This window comes from Fukomys damarensis, unplaced genomic scaffold, assembly GCF_012274545.1.
Source record: "Fukomys damarensis isolate Sample0158 unplaced genomic scaffold, DMR_v1.0_HiC HiC_scaffold_20, whole genome shotgun sequence".
Taxonomy (NCBI): domain Eukaryota; kingdom Metazoa; phylum Chordata; class Mammalia; order Rodentia; family Bathyergidae; genus Fukomys; species Fukomys damarensis.
In genome coordinates this window covers 30,241,146-30,259,215 of record NW_022900932.1, presented here as the reverse complement: position 1 = coordinate 30,259,215, position 18,070 = coordinate 30,241,146, and the positions used below count along the sequence as shown (strand labels likewise).

Below are 18,070 nucleotides of genomic sequence, written 5' to 3'. Positions count from 1 at the left end.
TAAGTGCAGGTCAGTTTGTTTATTTCTGTTTATTATTTATATTATATTACAGTATTATAATAATTTTAATGTGAATTTTTTGGGTTGTGGAATGAATCATCTGAGTTTCTGTTATTTCTTATGGGGAAACTCACTTTGATAGACAAGTGCTTTGGGTTGCAAGTGTGTTTCTGAAATGAATTATGCTCGCAAATCAAGGTTTTGGGGAATATAGATAAATGATATATATGGTTCTAATAATAATAAGTGGTGTATTTTCAAATGTAATGTAGGGCCTTCATTTTTTATAATGCTGTGTATGCCCTTTTTAAAATTTCTGTGTAAGACATACTACTCATGAAGTGCTTTTTCTTGCTTTAACACAATACCTGTCTGTTATGGCAGGGGTGGTACACTCCTGTAATCCCACATTCACAGGAGGCTGAGGCTGGAGGGTCACAAGTTTGAAGCTGTTCTGGGCAATTTTATCAAAAATAAAAAGGAAACATTTTGTTCTTCACACAAATAAATAAATAAAATATGTACTACTGTGATTTTTTTCATAGACTTATAATTTCAGATATCTTATATTAGAGGTTTAATTCTTTGTTTGTTTGTTTGTGGTACCGGGGATCAAACTCAGGTCCTTGCGTTTGCGAGGCAGGCCACTGAACCACTGAGCTAAATCCCCGGCATAAAGGTTTAATTCTTAAGGTTTGTTTCTTCCAGTTCCCTATTTTGCAGTCTGCCGACTCCCTCTTCCAGGTCTCTTGTCAAGTAGTTCATCACATACAGGCGTCCCTTGTGGACTAGGATAGCCAGCAGTGTGCTCGCTTCGGCAGCACATATACCCAAATAACCTGCAATTCCCCTCCCCAATCTCTGTCCTGCAACATAATTTTTTTTATAGGGATGAAGATTGAACCCAGAACCTCACACATGCTGAGTGTGTCCTCTAACACTGAGCTGCATCCTTAGCCTACTTATTGCAAATTTTAATTTCCATGTGACTGGTTGTCTTTAAGTAGGAACATGTTTGTAAACATGTTTATTTTACCACTAAACGACAAGCAGAAAATAAATTTTAAAGGTAGATTAATGCCGCAAATTTTATAGTCTTAGACTTAGTAATTAGTAACAATGTCAATCCGAAGAAAACGAAAGATGGAAACTTTGGATAAAATCTCTTAAATATGATGAGAAGCACTGCTAACATTTATGACACAAAACCCAAAGCATCTAGTTTTCCCTAGCCTAATAATATGTGTTGGCTAGCTAGAAATGGTTGTAATTATGTGGTATACAATAAAGGGCTCCACTGATGCCAAAAACAGAAAAATGAGTGAACCAGACCAAAAATCATATATTGGATAAACAACTTTGCAGACAAATGAATTTAGCTGATTTCTTAAAAAGCAGTTTTTAAATCTTCCAATTTATAATCTTTATAAATGGATCCAAACTCTAAAAAATATAAAAGTACAAGAGTCAGTATCACATGTTAAATTCTATGAAGTAATATAGTCACATATGCAACAGAATAAATTTCTATGTTTTCAGATACTTCTTTCAGGACTTTAAATACCAAGCAAGTTAAAGCTAATTGGCAAAACAGAGTAGAGGCTAATTGGATTATTCTTTGTGAACTCTGACATCAATAAGTTGTGTTTTTTGACTTCTTAAGAAGCAGAAATTTTTTTTGTAAAGAACACAAATGATAATTAATGATTTTAAAAATATCTGCCTGATCACCTGGGATTCAATATATATGCATATGTTTAAATTTTTAAATTTAAGGTAATTTATATTTTTTTAAAAGATAAAATAGAAAATACAAATGAGAGAAAAAAACACCCCTGAAAACAATTTATAATCTTGGTTTGGGAGTGTACTTCAGTAGAGTACTTGTCTAGAATGCACAAGGTCCTGGGTTTGATTCCTAGTACCACACACAATCAATCAATCAATGTAAGCTATCTTCTCCATCTAAAGGTAATTACTGTTAACTTCAACACATATACCTATCTTGCCTCTCGGTCCCTCACATTTTTACAACCAAGATTTTAAAAAATACCATGTGATTATAACATGAATAGCATATAGTGTAGACATTTTTTGTTTGACAGTATAGAAATACCAGACATATACCACAGAAAGTAAAAAATGGTTTATTTTAGCAAATGCTATGAGAGGTTTGAATCTGTGATTGGTAAGGTCCAAGGCAGAAACATCATGGTAGAAAAGACGATGGAAGAAATCTGCTCAACTCACAGCATTAAGAAAGCAGAGAATGGGATGACCTAGTGAGAAGGGTCAAGAGACCAGATGTAGTCCCCAAAGTCATGCCCCATGGCCCACCAAAACACATCTAGCTGCTTTTACTACTTTCTCAGGCACCTCTTCAGCCAATCAAATTGAATGAGGAGAAAAATATCAGAGATGACAAAGTCTACTTCTCTATTTCTCTTTTTTACATTTAACAAAGTCTATTTCTATTTCTAATATCTGCTTTGAAGTGGCTCTTTTTATTTATTTTTTAATTGAGTTTATTGGTACACTCTAGGTATACAGTACAGTTACATTCATTATTGGGATCTTGTACCTTTACGTGACAGGACTTGGTTCTCATTTTTTCCCCTTGTCCCTGCCCTCCCTTCATTCCCTCCTTCCCTCCCCATTTATAAACACTTTATTTCCATTTTTTCATTTTCTCATTTTTTTCTTTTCCCTTATTACCTTTCCCCTACCCTTCCCATTTTCCCTTCATCTTTAACCCTTTTCTTCCTATTTCACATTGTCAATTATCTCACTAGGATCTTATGTACTATTATAATTTTTCACTTGAGAAACTATTCTGTATTTACACATGTGTGACTTATTTATTTCACTTAGGAGTATATCCTCAATATGTATCCATTTTCCTATGAATGAATCTAATTTCTCATTCTTTATGGCTGAGTAGTACTCCATTTTATAGAAAAACCACATCTTCTTTATCCAGTCTCCAACTGATGGGCAAATGGGCTGTTTCCAAGTTTTAGCTATTACAAACTGTGCCGCTATAAACATAGGTGTGCATATATCACTGTGGTATGATTCTTTTAATCCTTTTGGAAAGATACCCAGAAGAGGAAGTGGCTCTTTTTTAAAAAAGACTTTGAGAATAATCATTTCAAAGCCATGCCTAAATCAAAACATCCAGTCACTTGAGAAAAAAAAAACATACTGATCATAATCATACTGATTATTTTTTTCTTTTAATTTTTTCATTCAGTTTTTTTGGCAAGTAGAGTATTAATTCGCTCACTTTAGTGCCTTTAGTGTGTCAGAAGTACTAGGTATATGAAGTTAAAGGATGAATGAGATAGACCCTGCTCTTAAAGGATTGTGAACCAGTATATAAAGATGACTATGTATAGAATGCCTGAATTGGCAAGGATGGCATTACAGAATCAGAAAGATGTACCATGAAGACATTAGGAGTGGGCAGTTCTGCCATTGGAATGGGGATAGTTAAGGAAAATCTCCACTGAGGAAGTGATGCTTGAGTCACTTTGACAGTTGAAAATTTAAAAATGTGAAAGTATCTATCTGGTAGATAGCATAATACACAAATGGCCTCCACCAGTGATTCTTCTTTCCACCCTGGCCTTTTTTTTCTTGTATGAAGTTCAGATATTACATATGGAAATATCATAGTATTATATCAGCAAAAGAGTAAGAACAGAACCACCATGGTCTTAAAGCCAAAAGAAAGGAGAAAGAAATCAAAATATGTAGATTTTCTCCAAGAAGAGCAAGTTTTCCTGCTGTTGGTTTGAGCAATTTCCCACACTCAATTTGTTGGCGTTGATAAAATCAGCCGAAGACAGGCTAAGTTTTGGTATCTGACTTTGGGATTTTAGAATACACTATTTCCTCTTCAATGTAGCCAGTTACATACTTCCTTTCAATGCTATTTTAGCCATTAGGCCTTTGGCTGTATAAAGTGCAAATTATACCATGCAAAAGAAATTTTAACATGGGATTTAATCCAGGATACATTTATTTTCACCAAGCACTCACTGTCATCAGAGAATATTGAGCTGAATAAATGTTGGTAGATTTGGCTTGGAGTTAAAATATGGCAATAACTGAAAAATATTTGAGGGAGAAATTCAATTACAAATATGTGAGCTTGGGTGGTTTGGATATTTGAACAATTTATTTGAAAATGGATTGAAGGGTATGTTGGGAGTTTTTCTATTGATTTTCAAGAGAAAAAATAGAAGCTTCATCTACATTTTAATTAAAAATACATAATTTTATACTTTATTACTTCAAAGGAAGCCATTATAGTTACTAACTATATTCTAATAAAATTTGAGCTCCAGCCAACAAGAACTGCTTTAGTGAAAAGGATTATATCTGGACATGGTGATTATGTTTCACTGAAATAAGAATTTAGAATATTGATTTTCAAGTGATTTCTAGACCTTCTGAAAATATATTAATAAATAGATTCTCCTTCTACTGCCTATAGTTTCAGATTCAATTGGTTTGGGAAGAGTACCATAAATTTGTATTTTTAACCAACATTCCAAGTGATTGTAATAGAAGTTACCTTAGATTACACTTTGAAAAAGGCATCAGAAGAAGTTCTTTGTTTTGAAAATTTTCATGTCTGAAATTTCTTCATCATAATGGAAAATATAGAACTAATGGGGCCTGTGAAAGGCAAAAGGATTAGAACAGTTCTTGTAGACATTCTCGCCACTGATTTCTACTAAAAATATGAAGATTTTTTTTTTCTAATCAAGTGATGCTCATCACTATTTATAGTCTGTTTTTCCTTTTCCTTCTTTTCCCCTCTTCCCCCTTTCCCTTCCCCTCTCCTTGTCTTGCCTTTCCTTCCTCACTGATTTTTCCTCCTTTTTTCACTGTGCTATAACTACATTGTTAGCATGTGTAGATACTACATACTATGTCATCTGGTATATAACTATGATTTAGTCAAAGCTCTACAGGTAGTATATATTTAATGTTTAGCCCTTATGTTGGATATCTACCCAATGATTTTGTATGCTAAGCATGTATAGCAGATATTTTTAGAAGATTCACTGAGAAGGGTTCATAGGAATGATGTTCCCTCAGTGTATTTCTAACAGTTTATCTGTTCCCTTTTATATTTGTAGGTTAGTTTGGCTGGATATAAAACCCTTACTCTGGGAGTTTTTCCATTTTTCCCTTCTTAATTTTTCTCTTCTGGAATACCTTAAATATATCATTCCTGTCTTCTGGCATAAAGTGGTACTCTTGAAAACTCTAATGACAATCTTATTTTTCCTTAAAATGACTCAGTATTTTTGCCTAATAGCTCAAAGATTTCTTTCTTTCTTCTTTCTTTGTTTCTTTGTTTCTTTGTTTCTTTGTTTCTTTCTTTCTTTTTGAGATAGGGTCTTACTATGTGGCTCAACCTGTCCATGAACTCACTACATTCCTCCTGCCTCAACCTTCCAAGTACTGGGATTACAGGTGTGTGCCATCATAAACAGTTCTCTTTTTATTTAAAATATAGTTTTTTTTTACTAAAAGATGTTTCAGGGTTGGCTGTATTCTGGATTGATTTTCCAATGTTCAGGAATTTCTTTTAAATATGCAGTTTTATGTTATCTTTCATTTCATGAAAGTTTTCTTATAATACAGTTTTTAGTATTTTTCCCCATTTGATTTTTTTCCTTCAAAGAGTCCATAGAGAAGTCTCTTTTTTTAATGCATAAGTCTGTCCAATAGGTTCTGTTTATCATTTTCCTTCAAAAATCTTTTTAAAATATTTTTTTATTAAAAATATTTTTCCTTTCCATCTTTTGTTCTTATGACATTGCTCTTTTGTTTCTTCCAATTTAGTGTTACTTTTTTTCTTTCTTTCCTAAATCCTTGCCCTTTCCTTCAAGTCTTCATGCTGTCCATTCATATCAGATTCACCAATTTTGATCATTTATTTCTTTTAGAGCTTCTATTATTTAAATTTTCTTTTGCTTGTTTTGAAATATTTTACATCACAGTTTTCATCTGTTTGAAGGGTGTGTCTTTCTATCTTGTTTTCATTTTAGGAATATCTCCTATGTTGTTTAAGTTCTTACTCATTTTTTTCTGTTCATAGTTCGAATTCAATCCATTTTGCTGCTTTTTTTTTTAGGCACAAGTAGATTCCTTTATCAAAGAGACAGAAATATGTGGCCACTGCCATGTTTGGGAAATACCTTCCATGGGCCCACATGTTGAAGGCTGGGTTGCCAGCCAAGAGCACTACTAGGAGATCGTGAAACCTTTAGGCATTGGGGTCTAGAAGAAGAAATTTAGATTATTGGGGCATGCCTTTGAAGGAAATATTAGAATCCAGACCTCTTCTTTTCTCCTTCTGCTTCCTGCTGCCATGAGATAAATAGACCTACTGTACCAAGCACTCCCGCCATGATGTACTAGTCACTGTCATAGGGCCAAGTGACCCTGGACAGAAAGCTCTGTAACTGTGAGTCCAAATAAGCCTTTCTTTCCTGTAAGATTTTACCACAGGTGTTTTCACAGAAATGAACAGCTGATCAACACAGCTTAATTCTTAGAAGATTTGCCTTTTGTTCCTTTTTCTTTTCTGTTTTACTTCTTTATTTTGCTCCTATTTCTCTGCCCTACTTAAAGTGATCCTATTTCCAGAAGTTTCTCTTCGATATAGAGATCTTATCTGGAAGAGAGCTTAGGCTTTTGTAATTTCAAGAGTTCATAATATCCAGACAGCTTCAGCACCTACAGTCAGATGCAATTGGTTATTGTCATTGCCTGCCTGTGAATTGGGTTCTGTAAGTTTCACCTTGGACTCTCACTCGATTCCTGTTGCTGTTTCCAAATTGACTTTAGGAGCTTTCTGCTGAATACTTGGTGGCAGTTTTTAAATTTTGATGTTTTTGCCACTGGTCTCTATGTTGCAGCTTGGGGAGATATTTAGTCAGCTAGTTTTCTACTTTCTGGGGTGAGTATTTGATTTGGCAGTCAGGTTGTTTTGTATGGTTGTTGAGGGCAGGATTCAGAGAGTTTTAGAAAATACACTGCTTATCCCCAACTCCATCTTTCATTATTTACTCATTTTTCAATGCTGGGGATAAAACCCAAGGCGTCACATGCAAGGCAAGCACTCTACTACTTGAGCTACATCCTCACCTCCATTACTTGTCTCTTTAGGTTTATTAATATGTCTTCTCATTTTGAGTATCATAATTTTTTCTAGTAAGCATAACAATAAAATTAATATCCATATTAATACCCATATTAATATCGGTGCTTAGTTCATTCTAAGTACCTAATGAAATGTTTTATGAAATGATGTTTAAGCCAGGTGTGGTGGCTCACACCTGTAATCCCGGCACTCGGGAGGCTGGGGCAGGAGGATCGCTCTGAGTTCGAGACCAGCCTGGGCTACACAGCGAGTTCCAGGTCATTCTCAACTACATAGTGAGACCCTGTCTCAAGAAACAAAAAAAAACAAAAGAAAACAAAACAAAAAAGAAATGATGTTTAAATCTTTATAACAATCTTTTTTAAAAAATTAATTTTATTGTACATATACATAATGATAGCATTCATCATAGGGTGGGTATATAACACCTTTTAGAAGTAAATGCTTTATGCTCATTTTAAAATAAGGGGTAACTAAAAAAAAAATCAGGGGTAACTGAAGCCTAGAGAGGTAAAAAGTCTGGTCTAGTTTGAGATAGGCAGTTTCTAGGATGGTACCAGTAATACTTGCCTCCTGGTGTTCACACTCCTCTATATATAATCTCTTCCCCTTGAACATGGGCTATACCAAGTGACTTGCTTCTAATGAGCCAAGTACAGTATGAATTGAAAATGTACATACATCACTTCTGTGATTATCTCACAAATAATATCTTGGGCGCTTTTTCTTGCTTCTCCACTTGTACACTCTGATAGAAGGTGGTTGTCATGTTATGTGTTTTCGTATGGAGAGATCCAAATTAGAAGGAACCTAGGAAGACTTCTAGCCAATAGCTACTGTGTTATTTAGCTTCCCACTGCTATGACAAATACATGAGATAATTTAAAAAGAGAAAAATGTATTTTGGCTTAAAGTTTCAGCGTCAAGTCCATTGTCACTTGGTCCTGTTGTATTGGGCCTATGGTGGCACAGTACTGTATATCATGGCAGGAATGCATGGTGGACATGGCCTGTTTGCTTTATGGTGGTCACGAAGTGAAAAGAGAGACAAGAAAGGGCTAACATCCCAGTATCCCCATCAAAAGCATGCCATAGTGACTCAACTTCCTTTTGCTCCCTGCCTATCAAAGGTCCCAAAAGCATCACAGGCTGGCAACCAAGTCTTTAATACATGGGCCTTTTGGGGGGTGGTATTTAAGATCGAAACCAGTAACAGCCATCAAGGGAACTGAATCCCTCTATCCAACAACCTATAAGTCACTGAATCATTGCAACAACCATGTAAATGACTCGGAAGTGGATCTTCTCTCATGTGAGCCTTTACATGCAATCACAGCCCCACCCTTGTGAAAGATCTTGAGGCACAGTCACCCAGCCAAGCTGTGCCCAGATTTCTGACATATAAGAACCCAGCAATAGTAAATGTTAGTGATTCTAAACTTCTAATTTTAGATAGTAATTTGTTATGCAGCAGTAGATAACTACTTTTCCAGTCATACAAGTAATAAGTAACTCAGTTGGGCTGGAAGTCAGAAATTTGATTCCAGGGTCTGTGTTCTCGCTGCATGACAATAACTTTGACTTGCCTGTACTTTTAGGAGCACCATCTCCACAGCATGAAATTTAACAGTCATTCAGTTCTTCTTTTATATTTGCTCCTTTGTGTGTGTGTGTGTGTGTGTGTGTGTGTGTGTATGTACCAGGGATTGAACTTGGGATCTTGTACTTTAGAGGTTGAACCATGAGCTAAATCCTCAGCCCTTATTTGCTCTTCTTTGAAAGAATCTTTTCTAATTAGAATTGAACAATTATTTTTCCAAATGAATAGTAAGTAGTTCCTTTAAATCATAGAAAATTAGGTACCTCTCCAGGTTCAAAATGGGGGAGTGATATAGAACTATCAGCCAGTTGACAGAAATAATCAGTGAATTTTAACCTTTTCTCAAAGTCTCAGATCCTCCCAAAAGAGGTCAAAAGCCTGTGTTAATATAACAACTATCGGCCTTCCAATCCCTTAACCACAGCACTGGATCCAACATGGCACTGAAGTTTTATGTTGAAGGCCAATTGCAAATGATTTGTGTCAGCTGCTTGAACTGCTTATTTGGAAATATTTCCTGAGCTGGAGTGGAAAAGAGCTATGATCAACTGGTAATGTCAGCCATGAAAGGAGGTCAGGGGTGTGGTAGAATGTGTGCCATGTACTTGCCCATTAGGATTTCTGTGGGTTTTGGTCCCAACTCTTTCTTTGATGATCTTTCTGCTCTGATCCATTCTTCCCACACAAGCTGCCCAGGAAGGCTCACTTTCAATTCTCTGTTGGCCCTATTTTCTGGAATTGATTTCTTCTCATTTGAACTGAGAGCACGTAAGTGGCATGGGTGGAATTTACCTTATGACTGAGTTTGGTGTTAGAAGCAGAGCCAGGTCTCACATCCATGTGGGTTGGATGCCTTTATAGCTCTGTAGTCTTTGTTTTTGGCTAGATCAAAAAGTCACATTGCCAGCAGACTGTCAGTTCATAAGAAAAAAAAAATGCAGGAAGGTACAACTTTGCACATGCTTACTCTGTTATCTTTTGCAAAAATGTTCTGTTTTCCTAAGTCCCAGGGGGTCATGATAATAAATTTACAAGTGAGTACAAGGATGACAGGGTAAACTATTGGTACTGTAGATCAAAAGCACAACTAACATGTACCTTGAAACCTGGACAACGGGGGAAGCTGTGAAGCTGGAGTTGAAGTATCTCTTTGGGTGGTAGTTTCAACACAGTGGCATTGCTGTCTTTTTATTTGTATTTTATCCTTCTGGCAAAGCCTTGTGCTAGGCAGTGTTAGAAAACAGAGTAACTGTAGAGAGTTCATTTCCTTTTCCTATTCTTCTGCCTGCTCTTTAACTGTCTTTTTCTCACATTGATCCATTTGATTCTCTTGTTGAGGTCCATCTTTTCTCTATTATTGTTTAGCATCAGAATACTGAAAATCCCAGTGAAAGCTTTACTTTTCTATATATATAGATATATCTCTATATAGAGATATATCAGAAGTTTATTTAATTGAAATAGTAAGAAAATTCTAAGACTTCCTCTGCCATCTAGAAAGCTTCTAACCAGGTGTAGTGGCATGTGTGTAGTCTCAGCCCTCTGGAGGCTGAGGACAGAAGGGTCACTGCGAGTTCAAAGCCAGCCTGAGCTACATAGTGAGACCTTGTTTCAAAAAAACCGAAAAAAAAAAAAAAAAAAGGAAGCTTCTGCCTTCTACCTATAGAAAACACTAAACTTCTCTTCTTCTGATGAAAAAGCAATAAAAACCTGAACAGGACTTGATGCTTTGAGTTGTACAATTTGGACAAGTTGTTTAGACTTCATGTGTGTGCACACATGTGTATGATTGCATGTGTATGTACGGAGGGGCAGTTTTCAGACTGAGCCTTCGGAATTCTCATAGTACAGAAACAAGTGGCTGAGCTACTGAGAATGCCCTGCCCTTCAACCAGAAACAGTTAATTTTAAAGATAGCTTATTTTTTAAAAGTGAAAACTGCTAGAACCCATGAGCTATAAGTGCCTGTCACCTTTAACATTTACATGGAATCTAATGGTCTCAGACAGGAGTGGACACATGCACAACAAGGGTGAATGTGGTCTCTGACATTGTATAGCTATGTTTGAACCGCAGTCACACCACACTGCAGGTCTTCAGCCAAGTTATCCCTCAGCTTTCTGTTCTTTTCTCAAAAATGAAGACAATACCCAGCATTCCATGAGGCAGCGGCAGAGGGACTGCATATTTGAAGTCACCCTGGGCAATTTAATGACTTAGGGAGTCCCTGTCTCAGTATGAAAAAAAAAAAAAAAAAGGGTTAGAGACATAGTTCAGTGCAAAGGCCCTGGATTCAATCCTCAGTATAGGAGGGAGACAAGTTAACAGTTGTACCAATCTCATCAGATTGGGATGAGAACCAAATGAGGCAATTAAGTGTCAAGCAAATTAAAAATGTTCTGTGTTAGTTATTACTAGTCTGAATAAGCATTTGAATTAGACATATTCCTTTATGCATTTGTGTCTATTTCAAATAAGCGTTCCTCATAAAACAAACTCTTTAGGCATTAAAATGAGGTATTTCACAGTTTGCCACTGTTGTAACTTGGTGTTATAAGATTTTAGAGAATTCACTTAGTATTAGGCTGATCTCTGAAATATACTGTACAGTACTATTATTTGTAGATTTTTTGATAAAAAGTTGGAGACAAAAGTTAAAATAAAGACAAAAGTTAAAAATGGGGGAGGTTAAGATGAAAGACTGGTTTCTGTGGATGATGTTTTAATGAGCATAAGTTAAAAAAATTTTTTTTTTTTGGTACTGGGGATCAAACTCAGGACCTTGCACCTGCGAGGCAGGCATGGTGCCACTGAGTTAAATTCCTGGCCCTTTAAAAAATATTTTAAGCATATATTTACAACTTTTAATTTTTTTCTGTGAGTCTTTAGGTCTTAGTTTATATCAGCTAAGTTTAAAAAAATTTTTTTTTTTTGGTACTGGGGATCAAACTCAGGACCTTGCACCTGCGAGGCAGGCATGGTGCCACTGAGTTAAATTCCTGGCCCTTTAAAAAATATTTTAAGCATATATTTACAACTTTTAATGTTTTTCTGTGAGTCTTTAGGTCTTAGTTTATTGATCAGCTAAGTAAAAGGATTGGACTACATAATTTTGTAGCTGTAACATTGATAATTTGCAAGTTATTTCCTGCACTGTAACACTGTAATGGCACACTCAATTTGTCTCCTTTCCATAGCCCTGGTCCATCAGCTGCAAACTGGGAAGAGAATTGTTTCTACTTATCAGTTGCCTTTAATTTTAGAGATAGTACTTTAACTCCTCTTTTTAGATACTTGGTGATGGTTACATAACTGTTCTAATTATATCAAATTAATTTCTAAATATATGTTTCTAGCAGCACAGCCAAAAGTGTGTAAACCTTTAGTAGGCAATTTCTGGGTGTTGCAGATAAAAGGGTGAAATACATGTTTCCTGCTTTCAGGAACTCAGATATCAGACATACAAAGATGACGATGATGATGACAGAGATAATAAAAATAATTGCTTTCATGGGAACAAGCACAATATTCACTGGATATAAAAGATAAAACGAACTTAATAAGCTTTGTGGTGAGGTGCCTGTGAAGGCCAGGAGGGAGACTGGAGAGAAAATGGGAGTCTGCAGGCTGGAAGAATACTGTTTTCAAAGAGCTTAAGATGAGAGAGCAGAACTAAACTGGGAGCTATGAATAGTGCTGTATAGTTGGAGTTTGACATGCAAAAAGAGAATGAGGTGGGATAGCCAAACAGGAGCCTGCTTGGAGCTGTGTAAATCACTTAATTGAATAATATCTGCCCATGTGTTGAGATTATTCAAACATAACTAAAATGCCAAGGTTTTGAATCAAAACAGAAAAGCAGTTTTAATATAAGCTCCTGAAACTATTAGAAAAAAACAAAAGTTCAGATTTCAAAATTTTTGTATTTTGCCAGAGTAAAAACTAATTCAGGGAAACTAAGAGTGCCTGGAAAAGAACACCAATCCATTCTTTTTAAACATGTTCCCTGGGGAGGTTTTTTGTCAGTTACTACTAATGAAGGTTACAAGTATATTTCTAACATAGAGATAAAAATAACACTTATTTTGTTTTTCTAAAAATCTTTTGGGTTTTCATATTTTGTAAACCCAAAGACTTGATGGGATCTTAGTGATTTAAAATTCTCCCAGCGCCCCCCCCAGAAGACTTACTCCATTAAAAACATCTACAGAATAGTGTAACTGGCATGTGATCTACTCCTATACTCTGGATTGAAATGTGTTTTCTTTTCTTATTTTTGGTACCAGGGATCAAACTCTGGTCCTTGTGCTTGAGAGGCAGGCGGTGGCACCACTGAGCTACATCCCCGGCCGAAGTGGGTTTTCTTGAATGAAATGGAAAGATAAAAACAAAGCACACATACTATATATATAAAAAAAGATCAACTACTAATGAAACTCTGGTTCAATTTTTTTGGAAAAAGCATACGACTTAAGTCATGGATTCAAGGTTTTGCTATTTATTTCCACTTCAATAAGCATGTGTTATTTTACTTGCTTTTCTAAAAATTAAAGTTATATACCCACTTGGTTTAAAGGATCGAATTGTTTTGGAAGACTTGTATAAAAACCAAAAGTATCATATGCATTCCCCTCATTTCCTCTTTTCTGCAGGCAACCATTCCCAAAACTTTTTTCTTGATTCTATTTTTACTTCTATATCTCCAAATAACATGTGTATATTGCTACTTCCTGATTTTTAAAGAGTTTTAGCCTTATGAATTAATACTCCCTCTGGGATGAGGTTTCTTGTTTTTACTTTTTTTCTCTTTTGAGATTTCTTGTTTTTAAAAGCCTTAACCCCTCACACATATGAAGCCCCACACATGCTCACTGCTCAGAATAATCTAGTTGTATTATGTAGTTTGGATCAATATTCATTATTATATTATTATAACTATGCAATATATGCATCATAACTATGCAAATACTCATTACAGCTCAGCTATGTTGCACACTGATTGCTTTGAGTTTTCTGTATAATGGTTTGCTATATTTGTCACTTTTTGGGTGTCACAGTTTTCTATGAACCAATTACTATCGATCTATCTCTCTATCATTTTTTCTTTCACAGTGTTAGGGATGGAAGCATGGGCCTCATGGCATGTTAGTGACAAGCATGTTTAGGGCTGAACAATACCCATTCAATCACTAATTTAACCCCAAAGTCTTCACCAAAAATCGAAATCTCCTTTGAATTTGTTCATCTACTTCAAGAATTTTATTTAGTACAGAAGAAATCTCAATCCTGAGACTTCTAATCTATTCCACTTTCTTCTTGCACTATCATCCCTTTGTCTTGATCAAGTGCCAGATCTTTTGCTTTCCCTATTGCATATTTTCATCTTGATTAAATCTCTCATTTTGGTGGTACAGAATCTAAAGTAGCGACAAGGTATAAGAATAATAAATATTTTGAGATTTCATACATCTAAGAATAAGTTTAAACTTCGTGTTTGGTTGATAGTTTTGCTGGGTATAAACTTCTACAGCATTGCCTTCTGGTCTCTGCTGCTGTATACAGTTGGCAAGACTCCTGTGTTTTCTCTGTCCCTACAGCCATGCAAATGGGCCTCTTTGGAGAAAATCACAGGACAAACAGTTTAATCTCATTAGATTTATGATTATTAACATCAGTTGGATTCTTCACAGTGCCACTTCATTCTTTTACAGATTCAAAAGGCTATTCAAAAACTCCTCAAATGCAAACCAAAACAAAATCTCTATTTTTTTCCTCAAATAACTGAGAGCTCTCCTTTCCCCACACTCTTAGCAGGTATCCTTGACTTTCATTCTTTTGGGAAAATAACAGCCATAAAATGGGAATTCTGTTGTGTTATAGAAATGTTACTTATAAACTGGCCTACACTTGGGTCTATCTCTTCACCTGAGGAGCTGTTTCCCTGTGCTTATGTCTTGAAATCTATTTTGTTTATGCTCTCAAAATCCTGTAGTATGGGTTCTTTTTAAAAAATATTCAATTTTGGTCAACTGGATCTTTTCAGTCATTTTTAAATGGGTTCAAAAACCATCCAGAAAATTATTCAAAACAAAGAACAAACAACTCTCCCCCATCCACATTATCCTTCAGATAATGATCTTGCCTCCTCTTTGGGGCCAAATACCTTCTAAAGACTTGACTTGCTCCTCACCTCATTAGTGATATCTACTCCTTAACAATTCCGTTATGGCTTTCTTGCTGAAGTATTAGTGACCTCCAGAAAGGAAAATGTTGACCTTCCTAATTGTACAGAGATGATCATCTTTGCTTTTTGAAATAGTCTTTTCCTGGATTTATATGACTAAACTTATTTGTTTTTTTTTTTTTCATTCTCTCACGGCTGCTCTTATTACCATCTCCTGCCATATTATGCTATGATTGACTTTATCATTAACTGTTGGAATTAAAAAGTCTTTTTTCTTGGTTCTCTTTCTTCTTTCCCCAGTTCTACGTTTGCATATGGCTAGAATTATCATCTATAATATGCAAATGAAGAACAGATTTTTCTCTCTGGCAAGATGTTGTTACGGAACTCCAGACCCATATAACCAATTGCTTGACATTTCTTGTTTGAGATCTAAACAGCACCTCTTTCTCAGCCTGCCCGATTTCACCTCATGATCCTTCCTCCAATGTAAATCTCTTCTTGTGTTCCTTATTTTACATAATGGCACCTATCTCTACCAAATTATGTTAGCCAGAACACTACAGAAACTCTTGCCATTTCCTTCTCATTACCCCACATCAATCCAACATCAATACAGTTGGACACATCACTGAAATATTTCACAAGCCCTCACATCTTTCCATCTTTGGTGCCTAAGTATGCTAGCAGCATCTATGATCTAAGCTTCCTGGATAGTGTCTTGATTGGTCCAACCGCTGTATTTCTATCCTTGCCCCTCAATCTGTTTTCCACACCGTCATCTTTTTAAAGTACAAATTTAAGCATGTCTTCTTTTATTAAAGCTCTTACATGGCTCCCATTTGTTCTGAGGATAAAGGCTTATGTGTTGTCTTACTTCCACTTCCTTCCTCAGCACCAACAACAATTCCTTGTTTTCTCCATGTTTTTCTCCATGTTCCTTGTTTTGGCCTTCTTTTAGTTCCATGAATCAAGGATGCATGCTGCCTCTTCTTGCTTAGAGCCTCTGCTTGTGCTAATTTTTTGAGAGTCAGTATAGCTTACTGGCTAAGTATAAAACACCTACAGTCTAATTTTCAGGGGAGACTGCTTGGGTTCAAATTCTGATTCTATAGTGTTGCTGGGCAATCTCAGGTAAATCATTTTACCTCTGTGCCTTGGTTTCCTCTACTATGAAGTGATGACAATGGTAATAGCTACCTTCGGGATGTTACTGTGATCAGATAATGGGATGACTCTTCTTCCTTCCTCCCTGATTCATTTCTTCTAAAAATTCTGTTCTGAGCTTCAGAGTCATTTTTTCTGAGAAGCCTCACTGACCTCTCTGACTGAATCCTGTTAATTCATTACAGGTTTTTCTCATATCCTGAATCTCCATTTTATAATATCATAGGAACAATGTTATGAGTCTTTTATTAATTTTAGGGCTCAATTTTTTTAATCTTTCTCACTTGAATATCAACTTCAGGAGCACAGGGATTGTTTCTGTTTTTGCCCACTATTCCTTGGGCCTAACCACAGGGTCCTGAACACAGTAGGGTCTAAATAAGTATTTTTGACTGAAAAATATGGTAAATATCCTTAGTAGAAGGCAGTGGGGATGTTCCTACTTAGGCCCTTTTGGTGTGAAACTAGTGTCTTGTACAGTAATCAACAACAGAAATTAACAAGTTAGAGAAGGAACACACACAGGTGGTGAGGGCAGTTAAGCTGTGTATCTTTTCTCAAGTTCATCAGGAGGCCACTTTGAACCCGAGTGGTCCTGTTTGACAAGGCAGGATTTTGTGGAGGTCATATATCAGACACACAGACCTGGATTTGACGACTGCTGCATTATGTGTTGCTGTGTGACCTAGGTCACCTCACGTTACCTTCCCATAGCCTTGGTTTCCTCATCTGTAATTACAGCACAGTACCCAACACAGAGTCAATTCTTATTAACTAAGCACTAGGCCTGTACAATTTTTTATTTGCCTGAAGCATATTACATGATTATCCACAGGCTCACAGCAATGATATGGCTTGTGCCACTTGCAAGCCAATAAATGGCGGCACAGTGACGAACTGCTGCCTCCACCTTCCTCCCAAGAATTAAACTGGTAGAAACAACAACAACAACAACAACCACACAACTTTGTACTTTAGATAATAAAACAAAACAGTACAAATCCATGCGAACTTGAAAAGTAGTTTTCAAGAGTCTTAGCATACCGGGTGCAAGTGAGTCTTCTCCTTCCTGGTGCTTCCTACCTAAGTATGAGGGCAGCAGTACGAGGGCTGGCCTGCAGTTAAGGTCAGAGGTTCCCGGCATCTCTGAGACTGACCTTGAGAACAGGAACCCTCCGTGTCTGTCCACGCTGCCTTTCCCAGATGCCTGCTGGCGCTAGCTCACCACCGCCTTTTCAGTCTGCCCCCCACCCCTGCTGCTGAGTCCATTCCTTGAGAATCAAGATGAAAGCGACTCCTTCATTCTAGAAGTTCAACAAAAAAAGAAAACAAACAAACCTCTTCCCGCACAATAACAAGAACCTCTTGTCCATCTCTAACATAGTTCCACTTCGCTGAGAGGAGAGGTCTGTGTGGAACCTTTCAATCAGGAATGAGTTGCAAGCAAACCGTCCACGGTGATGTGCACCGAAGACAGACACTGTTGTCTCCAAGCCTCGACCCCCTGACACCTCCCCACCCCGCCACCCCGTTCCAACTAGTGGGACAGACTGTGGCAATGAGTTTTAGGTGCAGAGTGGCTGTGTAAATAAAAGAGGAATTGTGTGCTCGTGTGCACCTTCCCGTGCACTTCAGGAGTCAGCCGAGCGTGAACTCTGACATGTGTCTTACACTGGAAGAGGCTAGTGAGACTGGTAGGGAGAGGGAATTTGTCCATTTAGCGCAGAAAAGTGGTAACATGTAAGGGATGCGTGCGTAGGTGACGAATTACGTGTGCATTCACGAGTGTGCCGTGCTTCAACTTGGCGAGGGTCTGAAGGCCATGAGTGCTCGCGTGGGGCACAGACGGCCCGACGGAGGCGCAGAGCGCGCTGTGTACGTGGTGAGTGTGCGCGCGCGAGTGTGAGTGAGCGCCCGCGCGCCCGCGTCC

The 18,070-nt window shown here is 37.0% G+C and overlaps 1 protein-coding gene across 5 annotated transcripts in view; it reads left to right on the top strand.

The window, feature by feature from the left end:
- The first annotated feature begins 17,708 nt into the window (after nucleotides 1-17,708).
- Bicc1 (BicC family RNA binding protein 1) overlaps nucleotides 17,709-18,070 on the top strand; it is a 294,638-nt gene continuing 294,276 nt past the window's right edge. For 3 of the 5 annotated variants that reach the window (XM_010603147.3, XM_010603161.3, XM_010603178.3), the window contains exon 1: nucleotides 17,709-18,022. In XM_010603147.3, coding sequence (XP_010601449.1) covers nucleotides 17,963-18,022 — 60 coding nt within the window. In that variant the 5' untranslated portion in view covers nucleotides 17,709-17,962. The remainder of the gene's footprint in view (nucleotides 18,023-18,070) is intronic. The other 2 variants (XM_010603144.3, XM_010603169.2) reach the window with 2 other exon arrangements.